Source organism: Neoarius graeffei, chromosome 6 (genome assembly GCF_027579695.1).
Source record: "Neoarius graeffei isolate fNeoGra1 chromosome 6, fNeoGra1.pri, whole genome shotgun sequence".
NCBI lineage: Eukaryota > Metazoa > Chordata > Actinopteri > Siluriformes > Ariidae > Neoarius > Neoarius graeffei.
In genome coordinates this window covers 81,333,676-81,350,806 of record NC_083574.1, presented here as the reverse complement: position 1 = coordinate 81,350,806, position 17,131 = coordinate 81,333,676, and the positions used below count along the sequence as shown (strand labels likewise).

The following is a 17,131-nucleotide window of genomic DNA, read 5'->3' as shown; positions in this document are numbered from 1 at the left end:
TACCAATTTTGGGATTTAATCTTGATTTCATTTAAAACACTGTAAATGATCCAAATTATTCAACTACACACTAATAAAACTATTATAAATAGCTTAATTTTGGTCACAGACTAAATGAAGGATGCTGTTTTAACTGGTCCATTGATAGTTTATTAATTAACACAAGCAGGATCAGAGATTTGCATTTAAAATTTCATAATAAAAGGGGTTAAATGTTATAATGTGTCACTGAACTATCAGCTGGGATTGGAATTTTTGCTTGATACTAGCATGACACATGATGTAGGTCTGTGGCTTTGAGTGGCTTCAAGTTTACCCTTGAGGAGTGAACTTACCTCTAGGTTTTACTGGGTAAGTGCTGAAATATCCAGTGGTTAGAAGAGGCTCTGGTGAACCCCTGACCAGCGCTTCCAGTAAATTATTATAACATCTATATCTATGGCATGCAGCACAGGTAGGTGTGTCCTCTGAAACCACAGTATTCAAATAATGTCAGACTGCTATGTTTACAGCTAACAGCTAAGGTTTAATTGTTATATGCTACATATTCTGATACAGTACTGTACAAAAGTCTGAGGCACATGTAAAGAAAGGCTGTAGACCAAAATGGCTTAAAAATAATGAAATTAAATGTTTCAATATTTAAAAAAATACTATAAGCAGTGAGCCATAATAAATGAAATAAAGTTGATATTTGGTGTGAGATGACTCGACCCTTTTCTTTAAAAAATAAAAATAAAAAATAGTAGTCTCAGGTACAATGAGTGCAGTTTGAAAAGGAAATGAGCTGTAGGTTTTACTGAGCATCTTACAGAACCAGCCACAGTTCTTCTGGGCACTTTGACTGTCACACTAGGCTTCTTAATTTTGCACCAAAACCCAGTAGCCTTCATTATGCTTTCTTTTTTAATCTGGAGAGTGTTCTCTTATGTAATACACTGCTCAGATACAATTTTTTTTTCTGTAACATTTAATTTTGTGCTGGAAAATGAACACGTAGAACTGTAAAATGTTTTTGTACTGACTCGATAATGTAGAAGTCATGAAATTGAAATCTATAACAATGTTTGTATAAAAAAAAAAATAGTGTGCCTAAGATTTTTTCACAGTACTATAGATCATGGTGTTTTTGTTGTGTTTTTTTTTTTTTTTTTTTTGGGGGGGGGTTGCCTTTGTCCCAAAGTCAAGCTCATTCTGCACACTCTGCAGCTCACCTGAAGCTACAGGTACTGCCGGTTCTTTGGGGTGCAACAGATGAAGGTACTCAGTACGCTGTCCCATTTCCACCCAGTTGCTGTGACTATAAAAGTCCTAAAAACACATAACCATACATAAAGTACTATTCGGTTGATTGCATTTTATTTTTGGATTAAGAAGTGTAAGTATGGGTAATGGACTGTGTTTTTTGCACATTTAATACTCAAACATTGAAAGGCATATTTTTAAAATATATTTTTTTTAACTTTATTGGTCTTTAAATGCTGCTGTGGATCTTGTTTACACAGTTTGAAGCAGACTTAGTAAGTTGCTAACTTGATTAAAAATGCTTTTGCAATGTGTAATGAACCTGTAAACCATGGAGGAGCTGTCCCAGGATATATCTCGCTCCCTGATAATCCTTCTTCTGAGTCAACAGAACCACTTGCTTCCAGAAGTCCCGCATCATCTCTATGCTTCCTTCTACTCTCTCTGAGTCAAAGTGATACACTGGGTCAGATCGTGTAGCACTCAGGAAGTCCATTTCAGCATTGGCACTGACCACTTCACCCATGGATTTCCAAAATGCTCGACCCAGGTCAACCTGATTTTAACACAAGTGAGCACATAAGACTAGTATTATTGTCAAGACCACCTAAACCAAGACCAAACACTACATGAGACTACAGAAGGTTTTTTTTTTTTTTTGTATTGTGCTGTCAGATGAGAACTCATCATTGCTGATCTAGTCATGGTATGTTTTATCTATTTTGCTCAAAAAGCAAAGCAAAAAACAATTTTTACTGTCATGTAGTTTAACATCAATGGTGCCAATAATTATAGACATAAGTGTATACTTTATTATATAAAACAATACATAAAATGCATACAAATGTATATATGTTTAAGTATAGGCTTTCCAGGGAGATAAACTGAGAAAATAAATCGTTTTTTAAAAAAAAATAGTAATTTTATCATTTCAAAGATTAATAATACAACAATCACAGTTATTTGGGCCAAAATGCCCCAATTAAACTTTTTATGAAAACAGAATAATGCTAAAATGTTTTTAAATCGTGAATTGTGTGTTTGTTAAATTACAGAGACTATATTAAGGGCTGAGATTCCTCAAAGAATCACAGTATAAAGATCACTGTCAAATGGTTGAATGAGCATCACATTAAACACTCTCTCTACTCAAATGGTGATTTTGTTCTCTGCTAGATTCCTTCCAGCTTTTACACTTCTGCCTTCACACACACTAGAGCTTAGGAGAATCCTCATGAATGGGAAGAGTGTTTGTGTGTCTATTTCAATGGAGCTGAAGATAATATACTGTGAATAATGAGTCGTCTTATATAGCATACATTTTTACAGGTATATTGCTACATAAAAATGTATCTCAATAGGACTTTGATTACTAAGTAACCAGCAGAACATGAGGGTTAAATACCATCATCCTACAGCACGTACCTGCTCCTGCTCTCCAAAGTTTTCAGGCATCATGTTAATAGTCTCCATGGTGACATTGAGCAGAGCCTGCTCTGTCATATACTGGTGTGTATAAGAGTCCCATGACAATGTCAGCACTCGGGACCAGAAATTGGGCAGGAAAGCCCAGCACATGGAAGTATAATGAATCAGGAGAATGAACAGACTAATGCAAGCCATCATAACAATCTCAGTAATGGCTTGTTGTATCCAAAATCATCTGTTCTGTAAGAAAAATAGACATACCAATCACATACAGTATAGAATCATGTATAAAATCATACACTTTACTTTGAATCTCAGTTTAGTCCCCAAGCAATCAAATACTGTCTGAGTTTATTGATGAGCATCAAAGAAGTGTTAAAAATCACTTTATTTAGTGAGTTATATGGAGTACCAGTCAAAAGTTTGGAGACACTTTTTAATTCAATGGTTTTTATTTATTTTTATTAATTAAGAGACACTTCATGTCTTAAAGTAATGACATAATGTCATTTCTCTTCACTTAGTTCAGCGATTCTTGACATAATATGGATTACTACAGTTGTGGAATTGTCCACCTCTCGGCCAGGAGATCATGAGTTCTACTCATGGTCAGGTCAAACCAGAGATCATTATCAAAATGGTACCTACTACCATCTGGTGAAGTGCCACAATACAGATGCGAGAAGGGAGTCAAACCTCGCAGTTACCAGAAAACTGGCCCCCACTGTAACCCTGCCTGTATAAGAGGCAAGAGGCCGCTTGAACAATTGTGGAATAGGACTATTTACTGTATTTGTATTATTTACTATTTACTGTTTGATGGTCTCAAATGCATCAAAAAGGCAAGAAATTCCACTAATTAACTTTTGACAAGGCAACTTCACCGTTAAACTTACGTGTTACATTTGTTAAGGTTTATATTTGTTAGGATAGACTCTGGGCGGCATGGTGGTGTAGCAGTTAGCGCTGTCGCCTCACAGCAAGAAGGTCTGGGTTCGAGCCCCGTGGCTGGCGAGGGCCTTTCTGTGCGGAGTTTGCATGCTCTCCCCATGTCCGCGTGGGTTTCCTCCGGGTGCTCCAGTTTCCCCCACAGTCCAAAGACATGCAGGTTAGGTTAACTGGTGACTCTAAATTGACCGTAGGTGTGAATGGTTGTCTGTGTCTATGTGTCAGCCCTGTGGTGATCTGGCGACTTGTCCAGGGTGTACCCCGCCTTTTGCCCATAGTCAGCTGGGATAGGCTCCAGCTTGCCTGCGACCCTGTAGAACAGGATAAAGCAGCTAGAGATAATGAGATGAGGATAGACTCCTTGAAGCGATTTCATACAAAAAAAAATCAGTGTATGACTTTACAATTACATTATTCTAGACAAATGTAGTGCTGTTGTGTATGAAAATGTAGGGCTGTATTCATAGTCAAAGACCTAAGTCTAACTTACTGTATATTAAGTCAACTTATTCTTGGGTTTCAGTCACGTGACTTTTCTTAGCGGTTTTACTGGAAGTGAAACAGCTGGTGGTCAAGCGAATCAAAACAATTGCCATAGCGCAAACAACTAGCGATAACTTAAAAGAATATGCTCATAATCTAGAAACCACTGCTTGCTTTAGATATATTCAGAAGATTGCTATGTGCAATGGAATAGACCCCTACAGTCTGGGAAAGAAGGATTTGTCATACGATCTCAAAAACTACCCTTCAGTCAAGTTCCCCAACATCTCGAACTATCTGGTGTTGCAGACATCCTTCTACACCGTAAAACAGATGAAAGCATGGAAGAGTATGGAGCCTTACAACTTTTTTGTATGTGGCTGGGTAAAGGACCTCGGTATCAAGTCGCTGCCGAATGAATCCTGTATTGTTTTTGCCCGTGCAAGTATGTTTTGGGTTCTTTTAAGCTTTTTGTTCATGTCTTTCAACGAAGCGCTGTAGAATAGAATAGAATAGAATAGAATAGAATAGAATAGAATAGAATAGAATGCCTTTATTGTCACTATACACATGTACAATGAGATTAAAAGCAACTCCAGTCACAGTGCAAATAGCATAAAAATATGCAATATAAACACAGAACAAAGAATATAGTGCAAAAAAAAGGGGGTGCTATGTACAGTGTTGTGTTCCACATTATGGAGTGGGGTATTGCACATAAGTATTGCACAGAGAGAGTCCAGGTATTGCACATTATATGTAAGTATTATAAGTATTGCACAGAGAGAGTCCGGGTATTGCACATTATAAGTATTGCACAGGGAGAGTCTGGGTATTGCACATTATAAAGTATTGCACAGGGAGAGCCCGGGGGCTGGGGGGGTTAAACTATAAAGTCAGTGCATATTCGAGTTCAGGGTGGTTATGGCTTTTGGAAAGAAGCTGTTTTTGAATCTATTTGTTTTTGTCTTGATGCACCTGTAGCGCCTCCCTGAGGGCAACAGGTCAAGCAGATCAAAGCCAGGGTGGGAGCTATCCTTGGTAGTGTTCTTAGCTCTGCTGAGGCAGCGGGAGGTGTAAATGTCCATCAGGGAGGGGAGAGGGCGGCCGATGATCTTCTGTGCTGCCTTTACTACTCTCTGGAGCCTCTCCCTGTCTACAGCAGTGCAGCTGCCATACCATACTGTGATACAGTACATCAGCTGGCTCTCAATGGATGAGCGGTAGAAGGTCAGCAGCAGGTTGGAGTCTAGGTTGTACTTCCTGAGGACTCTCAGGAAGTGTAGCCACTGCTGAGCCTTCTTGATGACTACCATGATGTTCTCTGTCCAGGATATGTCGGCGGAGATGAGAACGCCGAGAAACCGGAAGGTGTGGACCCTCTTCACACACTCGCCATTGATATGAAGGGGGGCTAGGTCAGTGCTGTGCTTCCTGAAGTCAATGATGATCTCTTTGGTTTTCTTGGTGTTCAGAACAAGGTTATTCTCCAAACACCAGGCTCCCAACTTCAGGACCTCCTCTCTGTAGGCTGCCTCGTCTCCCTTTGAGATGAGTCTGACCACAGTGGTGTCGTCAGCAAACTTGACGATGAGGTTGTTGTTGTGCGTCGAACTGCAGTTGTGGGTGTAGAGGCAGTACAGGAGGGGCTCAGCACACAGCCCTGTGGAGAGCCGGTGCTCAACGTGCGGGTGGAGGAGAAGTGGGGGCCAAGTCTCACAGTCTGGGGCCGGTTGGTGAGAAAGCAACTTACAACGAAGCGCTGTAAGTTGAAATGTAAACAAACAACAGTTTGCTTGATTCTCACTTGTGTTGGCTCTTATCTCTCAGGTAAATCATTCACAAAGATCATCAGAAACCCCTTTAAAGACCTGGATCTTAGTTCAACAAGACGGACAAGTGATCATGGCGCATTGTACCTGTATGTCTGGGTAAAAATTTTGTTACGACCTTCATGCATATGGACTTTGTGAGGAGTAAACAAAGAAACAGCTAGGGACTTTAGCCCTTCATGACTAAAAAAAGTACCATAAAATAATGGCACATAGCAAGAAAAGTACTTGGAGAACACTAAGGACATAGTTGAGAGGGATATACAAACCTTTCACCAAGTGATCACTGCAAACTCGAACATGCTTCAACTCGGCTCCCTTCGATTTCACTGAGAGGTTCAAAAGCAACCTTTCTTGATGTCTTTTTGTGAAATCCTGTGTTCATTCATCCTTTTTTATTAGTTCACAGGGAACCCTGAAGAAACTTTTATAAGTTTCACAGTTTGATCGATTTGAACAACCTAAAACAACACAAATGTAAGGCATTTTTCATCCTTACAAACACTTTGTCAACTGCGCTTTGGTGGACCACCAGCTAAAGTTTTGAATAACTAATGAGACGAATGTGATGTCACATGAAACCCAAGAATATTCAGAGGTTGCACACCCATTTAAAGAGATTTGGGAGGGGGGCTCTCCATTGATATGCAGATTACCTGGAAATAATTTACAAGAGTCAAGATTCAAGAAAGGTTTATGTCAATACATCCATATACAAATATACTGTACAGTGCATTGAAATACCATCTCCCTCAGGCTCCCCATGGTGCATTTACAGAGAAAATAGAAAGATTACAAAACAATGTATGTACTGTAAGTAACTCTATGCATAGCTATCTACAAAGACATTTAGCTATCTGAACATCTAGCTATTTAAGTACAATACACAATATACATGACATGACAAAGGCAGGTGCATGTGTGCAAATGTTCATTTTACAAATCTGAGGAAATTTCCAAATAAGGTACTAATAGTAATACTTTAAAAAACAGATTACTTCCTAACTCTGTAGATTGTGAACACCAGTGAAAACTATTCATTCCATTATTTAAATGAATTTATGTGCTATATAAAGTACAGGGTCCCTCCTGGAAATGTGTTATTAATTTGTCAGTGGTTGAGGTATATTTTAATCATAAAATATAGCATAATATAATGAAATGGAGTCAAGGCAATGTTTTTGCAGTAGTTATTTAATTAAATTAGGTATTTTAGTCTAGCTGAGTGAAACAATGGTTTTTGTGCTAACCTGTGGTTTAGACAGACGTGTTGTGTTTCAGAGCGTCTTTACAGGATGTGGTGAGAATCAGGGTGGAAGCTACAGCAAAGAATAAAGACCAAGTGATTTGGCACTTTTATTATTCTATTGTCAACTTTTAAACATGGAGAGATGATTCTGCTTGTTTTGGTATTGTTTTCACTCAAGCCATTCATATGCTGATCAGTTACATTGATCAGACCGGAGACTGTATGTGTGTTAAGTCATGGAAATAAACTTGTGTGTGTAATAACTGTAGATTTGTAAAAGCATTTATTTGCAATTCCATGCTGTACATGCTATACCTGCTGTCTGGTTATGTACAGTGTGTGTGTACAGTATATTGGTCTGTCCAAGACTCTGATACTGCATTTCAAATGTTGATGCATGGCAAATATTATACATTTATAATAAAAAAAAATTTAACTAATTGTGCTTGCAACAAAAAGAAGAAAAAAACTTATGGTGTAGTGTTGGCTATGGACTACAAATATGAGTAAGAAGTTCAGAAAATTATTTTCAGGACTTGTATATTATATTTATTTGCTAAAACAATGAACATGAACCACTACGGTGTTGGAAGTGTAAATTTACTGGGTTTCAAGTCACTTGTAGATGTACAGTGGTAAATAAATAAATCCACTGTCATGTGGTTATGGATTCAAACTTTTAAGCCTTTTCAGAAAAATGATTATTATTTTATAATAAGTATAACCACTTAACAAAAGCACATTTTACACCACTAAGTCAGTTTACTCATGCCTATTGCAATATTCATTATACATACAGTATAAACAATAATAAAGGCCATCTGCTGTTGCACTCCATACAATATATCATAATCCATTATCACATCTTACCTGTCATTCAGTTTTCTGTTCTTTATTCTACACGGATCCCATCACTCTGGCAGCTCCAGTCAGTTATGAGCACTGTGCTGTCACCTCACCAATCAGGAAACTCATAAGCGCATGTATGAAGTGTCCTTGGTTTTTCACACCCACTAACAGACAGAACTTATTTTACTGAAGCCCTGTTAAACTTTTTCAAATGAATTAAACATTCAAAGAAGCACCCTGTAAAAGCAAAGGCGCTGAAATGGACGCAGGTTGTTTGGTTAGAAGATGGGAGTCCGTGTTGCCTCATATGTCTCCCGCCTCCTGAGCATTTCTCTTTCTTTTGCCTTTCTTACCCTATTATGGCATGGTGCATTTGTTTCTTACAAAAGGACTGAATACATTAAGTGTTGGTATGTGTGAACAACGGGCCCACCCCCCAGCCTTTCAATCTCTTCTTTTGCTTCTGTAGGAAAAGACACAATGATGACTCCTTCATTCAGATGTTATAGGAGAAAAATATAAAACTTGCACTCCAACCCAATTTTTGGCATTAGACATAGTTTGGTAGAGTTCTGTTATAGATGTGTTTGTGAAATGGTAAATTCTTCTGATGAATGTGTGGTTCTGTTTGGGCTTCACTTTCTGAGTTGTGCTGCTATTGTTGGTCTGTTTATTAAATTTGAGTCATCAAAAAACACTGTCTGATTAAAAGGGGTGTGTGTGTGTGTGTGTGTCTGTGTGTGTGTAGGAGTAGGAGGTACTATGTAAGCTTTAGTGCAGGAATGGAGTGAATGAGACAATAGAATGGCAAAATAAAACAGCCACTCGAATAGGTTGCCATGACCGAACTGTTAGAAATATTTATTTCTTGCACCAGAAGATTCTTTTATACTTTGTTATTTTTTAGCAATTATATTTGAGGACAAATGGACAATCCTTATATGAGATAAATACTAAGAGGATAAACATTATTATTATCATCATCATCATCATCATCCATCCATCCATCCATTATCCATACCACTTATACTGTTCAGGGTTGCAGGCAAGCTGGAGCCTATCCCAGCTGACTATGGGTGAGAGGCAGGGTACACCCTGGACAAGTTGCCAGGTCATCGCAGGGCTGACACATAGAGACAAACAACCATTCACACTCACATTCACACCTACGGTCAATTTAGAGCCACCAATTAACCTAACCTGCATGTCTTTGGACTGTGGGGGAAACCAGACACAGGGAGAACATGCAAACTCGACACAGAAAGGCCCTCGTCAGCCACTGGGCTCGAACCCAGAACCTTTTTGCTGTGAGGCGGCAGTGCTAACCACTACACCACTATGCCGCCTCAGATCTTAGCAACGCCCCATAAAATATTTAGTAAAATGGAATTCTGTCCACTTTCCAGTTTTCCCCTCTAAATATTAAATTGCCTTAATTTAATTCTGTTCCATGCAAAAGAACAAAATTATTCTGTATATATTGTTATTCACCTATAGTCATCTAAATAAAACATTTAACATATCACAAGTTGGGGGATTGGGCAGCATGGCAGTGCAGTGGTTAGAACTTTCACCTCATAGCAAAAAGGATTTGGGTTCAAACCCGGGGCCTTTCTGTGTGGAATTTGTATGTTCTCACTGTGTCTGTGTGGGTTTCCTCCAGGTGCTCTGGTTTCCTCTCACAGTCCAAAGACATGAGGATTACATTAATTGGCTACTCTAAATTGGTCTTCGCAAACCACTTTGTGCCTGCCGAAATGAAATTTGTCCAAAGTGTGACCAGTGCCGAAGAAATACAGCCATTTCACCACTTGCTCCTTCAAAGTAATATGCGATACAGGCCTCAACGTTAACTTTTGACACCTTTTGCCCTGCAAGGTAAATGCCCTCAAAAAATGTTTGCCCCCTTGAATTTCCTTTTGCCCTAAAATTTTCCGGTGTTCCGGCAAGTTTTCAAGTACACGGTTCAAGGCAATACTGATATGTTTTCTAGGGGTATAATTGAGTTATTTAGACAAAAGTACATGTTTTTTAAAAGGCTGTTGACTTTTCTGTCAATGCACCCTGCTTACTAGGGCCTGGTTTGGGAGATGACTTTGGAGGAGGTTCATCTTGGGGTGGCTTGGATTTTGATTTCATATAACTGAATATTGACACCTGCTTTGACATCTCAACACTGAAAAAAAAAAATGATGATACTAATTTCCATCCATCAATCCACCCATTCCCTCCCCTGCCATCATCCCTCCCTCCATCTATCATCCCTCCCTCCTCCCATCATCCCTCCATCCATTATTCCCCTGTAATTCGAGCAGTCTCACTTTGCTCCCTTCTTTTTGTACAGGGTGATGATGACCACAGTTCATGGGGGAGTTTGCCCTACTCTCAACAGGAGGTGAGGAAGGAGTGGAGGCTAGAGTGGAGAGATGGCCCTCTGTACTTCCAGATCTCTGATGGGATGCCATCTAACCCAGCTGCCTTTCCTGTCTTCAGCTGCTCTATGGTCTTCACTATCCCTTTCAGTGTGGGTGGTACGTCTAGCTCTACTTTGGTGGGTTGCTGGGGGATGCAGTCAATTGCTGATGCCTGGACTGTGTGATTGGTGCTGAAGAGGTCCTTGTAATGCTCGGCCTAGCAGTTCAGAATGGATGTCCTGTCCGTGAGGAGAGAACTGCCGTCTGTGCTGCGTAGTGGGCTCTGGACTTGATAAGTGGGGCCATAGACCGCCTTCAGGGCTTCATAAAATCCCTTGTAGTCTCCCATGTCAGCACACTGCTGAGTCTTCTCTGCAAGGGTTGTCTGCCACTTGTTCTTGATCTCACGAAGGGTGCGCTGGAGATTGCTGCATGAGAGATGGAAGGCTGCCTTCCTCAACGGACAGGTTGGCTGAGCTAGATGGGCTTGGTGAGCTGATCTCTCCTTTGCCAGTAATTCCTGGATCTCTTGGTTATTTTCATTGAACCAGTCCTGCTTCTTTCTGGAGGTGTAACCAAGTGTTTCTTTGGAAACTTGTAGGATGGAGGTCTTCAGATGTTCCCAAAGTTCATCAGGGTCTGTGTCCTCCAGACAGCTACCTTCTTCAAGCTTGGTTTGCAAGCATGTCTGGAGGTTTGCGTTCACTTCAGTTGACTGGAGGAAGCAGACTTTGAGTTTTTTCTGGGGTATGTTCCTTTTCCTTGGCTTTGGCTTAAATTGTAGGTTCAGCCTGCATCAAACTAGACAGTGGTCTGTGTGGTACTCAGCACTGGTCATCACTCTGGTCTGTAAGACATCTTTTTGGTTTTGCTGCCGCACCAGGAGGTAATCTATGAGGTGCCAGTATCTGGAACAAGGATGCATCCACATTGTTTTGAGGCTGTTCTTTTGCTGGAAGATGGTGTTGGTGATGACAAGCTGCTGCTCTGCACAGAACTCCAGCAGGAGACAACCATTGTCATTGCAGTTCCCAACACCATGTTTGCCTAGCACTCCCTTCCAGGATTCTGTATTTCAGCCTACACGGGCATTGAAGTCACCAAGAATGATGATTTTCTCATCTGCAGGCACCTACAGCAGGATGCTGCGCAGATCAGAGTAGAACTTGTCCTTGTCTGCTGAGTCTGCTTGGAGGGTCAGAGCATAAATGTTGATTAATGAGATGTTGATGTTACCTTGGAGAGGGAGGTGCATGGAGATGATGTGGTCTGAGTGACCTCTGGGCAGATCAGTGAGCTTGAAGGCAATGGAGTCTCTGATCATGAAACTAATGCCTGGAAGGCGTTTCTCTGTCTGTGGTTTGCCAGACCAGTACAGGGTGTAGCGCCATGTTTCTTCAGGCTACCTACTTCTGCAAAACAGATTTCACTGACTGCAGTGATGTCGATGTCAAGCCATTTAAGTTCATGTGCAACAAGAGTGGATCTGCATTCTGGGCATTTGTTGTTGGCTGTATCTAGCATGGTTCGGATGTTCCAGCATGCAAGTTTCAATCCCACTTTTATTGGTGAGTGAGGGACACTTTTTAACTGTTGTTGTTTGATCGCATTTGAAGACGCCCGTTGACCGCGGTAAGCCAACTGGGTTTGAGAGAGATGAGCTTTGGTTAGGCTACCTTTTCTAGGCCCCTCCCTGTGTGGGGCAAGCAGTGCTGTCCCTGAAAAAGGCTGCTTGATCATTCAAGGGTGCTGTCAGGAGACATTTTCATCCCCAGTTCAAGGTCAGATGACCCCTGACCTCTGAGCCGCCTGCATGCAGGATTGGGACTGCGGCTTCTGGTGGCATCTTCCACCTGCTGTTTTGCACCTTTCCTATCACTATAGGGCTTGAAAGTGTTGGTGAAGGTGAGAGTGACGTGACTTGTTTTGGACTTCATTCCTTCAGGCCTGTGCAATGGAGCTTTAAGGTGGAGTGCAGTGTGCGCAGTACTGGCCCCACCCTTTACACCTGGGTTTGTCTGACATGGCCCAGCAAGCTGGGATGATGACATTGAGGTCCATGGGTCGTAGGTTTTACAGAGTTTCCTTCTCCTTGCTGTCATCACCTTTGTGTCCATTGGGCTGATCTAGCAGCCTCCTCCGCACACTCAGCTGAAGCCAGTCCTAGGATTGGGACTGCCGCTTCTGGTGGCATCTTCCACCTGCAGTTTCGTACCTTTCCCATCACTCCAGGGCTTGAAAGTGTTGGTGAAGGTGAGAGTGACGTGACTTGTTTTGGACTTCATTCCTTCAGGCCTGTGCAATGGAGCTTTAAGGTGGAGTGCAGTGTGCACAGTACTGGCTCCACCCTTTACACCCAGGTTTGTCTGACATGGCCCAACAAGCTGGGATGATGACATTGAGGTCCATGGGTCGTAGGTTTTACAGAGTTTCCTTCTCCTTGCTGTCATCACCTTTGTGTCCATTGTGGTGATCTAGCAGCCTCCTCCGCACACTCAGCCAAAGCCAGTCTTCATTATTTTACCCATAGCTGGGGGTCTGTTCATGGGCATCAGGGCATGTCCACACACCAGTGGGCCTGGCATGCCGCACGTCTGGGGGCAGACCACCTCCGAGTCCCTTGCAGTTTAGCCTGAGGCCACAAGGTGCTCAGTATCCATGTGTCGCCATGAGAAGGCACTGCATAGGGCTTGCTCACTGAAAAGCTGTGTACTGGCAGGAGAGACTTATGCACTCAGCTCTCTTTTCACAGGACTAGCCAGCGGTGGGGGCTGAAAGCGGAAGGTAACAAGCACACATCACACCCACACACCACACTAGATGGATCAGTGAACCATTTGACACACAATAGTGAACCTAGGACAATATTAAACCTGTACACTAAATTTCATCAAAATCTGTTCAATACTTTTTGAGTTACATTGGGAACAGACAAAAAAAAAAATCCCGGATCTGCATACACATCTCAATTTGCATCAAAATCTAATCAACTGTTACTTGGCCCAGGGCACACCTATCCTCAAAACATTATCAAAATTTGTTCACTATTTTTTTGTGTTATGTTGGGAACAGACAAACGAATGGAGGTGAAAACATAACCTCCTCCAAGAAAATTGACAGAAGTAATACTGTAAAAATGTTCAAAATTGTAATCATGGAGACATTGCTGTGGTATGAGAGGAATAAAACACAATATGGTGTGCTGTTACAGGGACTCAGTCAAGGACAGGCATAGGGTCATGACAACCCAAGCATTTTTGCTCTATGAGACTTGCACATTTTTTCAAGAAGCAGTAACCTTTCAGAGGTGGGTTTCCCAGAAGCCTCTTAACACTAAGAGCATCTTAACTAGGAGAGAGAGTGTTCATTGTGATGCTTGCTCTACTATTTAATGATGATCTTTGTGCTACGATGCTTTTGGGAAACCCACCCCAGATCATTAACATTTGTTGTATTTGGAAACAATATATAAAGTCATTCCCACAATTTGATGTTGGCCTGCTCAGAGTTAGTTAGTGAGCTGAAGATATTAAAACTAAAGAGTTGATCAAGCAAGCAATCTCATTTAAAAAAAAAAATTGCTGATGTTAATGAATGCTAAAACCAAGATAGTAATGTGTTCAAATTTTACTGAGTGCCAAATTTCAGTGGAAGTTTTTTTTTTTAACAGGTTTCATAATAGAATGCCTTTATTGTCACTGCACAAATGTACAACAAAATTTAGTTCATCATAGGAGAGCAAATCCACTGCATACGTATGCGCCGCCACTCTTGGGCACTTCAGCCCAAGGCCGTCCCATGTTAACCTATCTTCATGTCTTTGGACTGTGAGGGAAACCGGAGCACCTGGAGGAAACCCACGCAGACACGGGGAGAACATGCAAACTCCAGACAGAAATGCCCCCATCAGCCACTGGGCTCAAACCCCGAACCTTCTTGCTGTGAGGTGACAGTGCTAACCACTACACCACCATGCCACCATAAACAGGAAGGATGCGAAGTATGTGATGCACTTGTTTTAGCTTGTTGTGGTGCCTTTTGTCCAAACAAATACAGCAAATATATTTAAACACACTAGTTGTTTTAAAAAGTAACACATAATTAGTTAACTTGATACACAGATGTGCTTAAAAAATGACTGTGTTGTTTTTAGACATCTGTTTGAGAATGCTGGATTATGCTGAAGAAACTGCCATCTTGGAACAAGAAATAAATTTCACTGTAAAATTTAACAACTGTGGGTTTGTTATGTTAAATGCTGTCTGTGTGTCATGAGTGTGAGTGTGTGCTGTTGTTGTTGTTATTGTTGCTGTTTTGCACTGTACAACATCCAATTTATTACACAAGGGGGAGACAAAACTCCAGACTGAAGGAGCATTTCAGTGACTGGATGCTGAGATCATCCTGGTATTTGTGTATCCTGTTCACAAATTGTCATGGAGATTGATCAGGTTTCATTACAGTACAATGCTCTTATCCACAGCGATGTACAAGATACATAGAGCAGCCTGGGGAGCAGTTGGGGGTTAGGTGCCTTGCTCAAGGGCACTTCAGCCATTCCTGCTGGTCCAGGGAATTAAACCAGCAACCTTTTGGTCCCAAAGCTACCTCTCTAACCATTGTAGGCTACACTCTGACCAAAACTCTCGTGTTTATTGATTAGGTCCAGTGTGGCTGTTTTAGATGTACACTCAATGCACCTGTACAGGCTTGTCTAACAATCTTCTTCAGTGCTCTGCCTGATGGCAGGCAGGTCCATCAGAGCTTCTAGGGAATAATATTAATAATAATATACAATTTATTTAGTGCCTATACAAATATGCTCTAAGCATTTTACAATCACAAACTAGTAAATAATAATTCAATAACTAATCAATAACTAATTAAAAGACTTAAAAAAACCTATAGATTAAAAGCAAGCCTAAAAAAATGTGTCTTAAGTCTGGCTTTGAAAACGTTAACGTTCTCGGAAATACGCACATGGTCAGGCAATTTATTCCAAAGAAATGGAGCATGTGAAGAAAAAGACCTAAAACCAGAATTGTTCAGTCTGTAGGAGACTGGGACAAGCCGGACAGAAAAAAAAGAGGAATGTAAGTTTCTACTAGGTTTATACACTGTCAAAAGCTCTTGTAGGTACAGTAGGAAGGCGCAAGACCATTCAGACCTTTAAAAGTAAGTAGATTAATCTTGAACAAAATTCTAAATTCAACTGGCAGCCAATGCAGCTCCTGTAAGACAGGCGTTATATGATCCTATTTGCCCTTCATGTAAATAACCCAGGCTGCAGCGTTCTGGACAGTCTGAAGTTTCTTGACTAAACATTTAGGAAAAAGCAGAGCATTACAGCTATCTATCTTAGAGCACACAAACGCATGAACTAAAATCTTGGTAGTCTCTAAAGATAAGTGCTGTCTTATTTTAGCAACATTCCTTAGAATCTAAGGCTTAGATGGTAGAAGGCAGATTTAACAACAGAATTGGTGTAATTAGTTGTTACAGTAGTAGTTTCCCATTGCCTTCTACTGGATTATTATCGGGGTTTTCTCCTCTCAACCATTCACACACATGGACAATTTAGAGTAGCCAGTTAACCTAACTGCATGTCTTTGGACTGTGGGGGAAACCCACACAGACACAGGGAGAACATGCAAACTCCACACAGAAAGCCCCCCCTCCCCCATCAGCTCGAACCCAAAACCACTGGACTTGAACCCAGAACCTTATTGCTGTTAGACGACAGTGCTAACCACTGCACCACCATGCTGCCCACTTGTCCAAAAATACAGAAGTGCATTCTCAAATTTATTAGGAAATTTGAGACAAGAACCTCACATATAAACAGTTATAGAATGGACAGGGGTGGGTTTCCCAAAAGCTTCTTAATGCTAAGAGCATCCTAACTAGGGCTACATCCACACAACAATGGCAACGAGATGTTATTTAAAAATATATCGCGTCCAAATGGGCAACGATCAGTAAAATATCAGGTCCATATGGCAACGCAACGCTTGCTGAAAACGATGCAATACACATGCCACACCTCTAGGGGCGCTGTAAGACGGTCCCTTCGGAGACACCAGAAGAATAGAAGAAGTAAGGACGCATGCGCATAAACTATTATGCGCGAGACTTCATATTAGCCACAAAGTCAGGAAAATCTGTTCGTAAAATTACATTATAATGACCAAATTGTTAGGGTTTTGCTGGGATTCGAACCTGGTTCGTTGGTGTGATAATCCAGCAAACCCCCACTAGGCCACCAGGGGGATGACTCAAATGCAGAGGCGTGAGGCGGAAGTAGAAAAAGAATCAAAAGGTTTATTTAAACTATATACACTATATACAGGGCAAAACAAAAGACAAAAAAAAAACCAAAGAGTATAATCCAAAAGAAAAGCAAAGTGCAAAAATTCAAAAGCTAAGAAGATCAAAAAACACAGTACAAAGGAAACTGGAGATAAACATAACAGCACAAAGACTCCGTGACAAGAGGACTGAACTCAGGGGTATAAATAGACAAACTAATTAAGGACACAGGTGAAGATAATTAGGCAATTAACACAAACACAAAACATAGGAACAGTGGCGGCCTCTAGAGGCCAAAATAAACACGACATGAAAAGGAAACAACAGCGGCCTCTAGAGGCCAAAACAGTCCTAGTCCTAACAGGACCCCCCCC

General features: G+C 41.0%; 1 protein-coding gene across 5 annotated transcripts in view; it reads right to left on the bottom strand.

Moving 5' to 3' along the window:
- LOC132888107 (von Willebrand factor A domain-containing protein 7-like) overlaps positions 1–8,322 on the bottom strand; it is a 43,971-nt gene extending 35,649 nt beyond the window's left edge. The window contains exons 1-7 of one of the 5 annotated variants that reach the window (XM_060924102.1): positions 8,056–8,322; positions 6,206–6,397; positions 4,468–4,599; positions 2,671–2,913; positions 1,568–1,801; positions 1,215–1,311; positions 336–467 (exon numbers count right to left, since the gene is read on the bottom strand). In XM_060924102.1, the coding sequence (XP_060780085.1) occupies positions 336–467; positions 1,215–1,311; positions 1,568–1,801; positions 2,671–2,871 (664 nt within the window). In that variant the 5' untranslated portion in view covers positions 2,872–2,913; positions 4,468–4,599; positions 6,206–6,397; positions 8,056–8,322. Of the gene's footprint in view, positions 1–335; positions 468–1,214; positions 1,312–1,567; positions 1,802–2,670; positions 2,914–4,467; positions 4,600–6,205; positions 6,398–7,186; positions 7,256–8,055 lie in introns of all 5 variants that reach the window. The other 4 variants (XM_060924103.1, XM_060924104.1, XM_060924101.1 and 1 more) reach the window with 4 other exon arrangements.
- Positions 8,323–17,131: the final 8,809 nt, after the last annotated feature.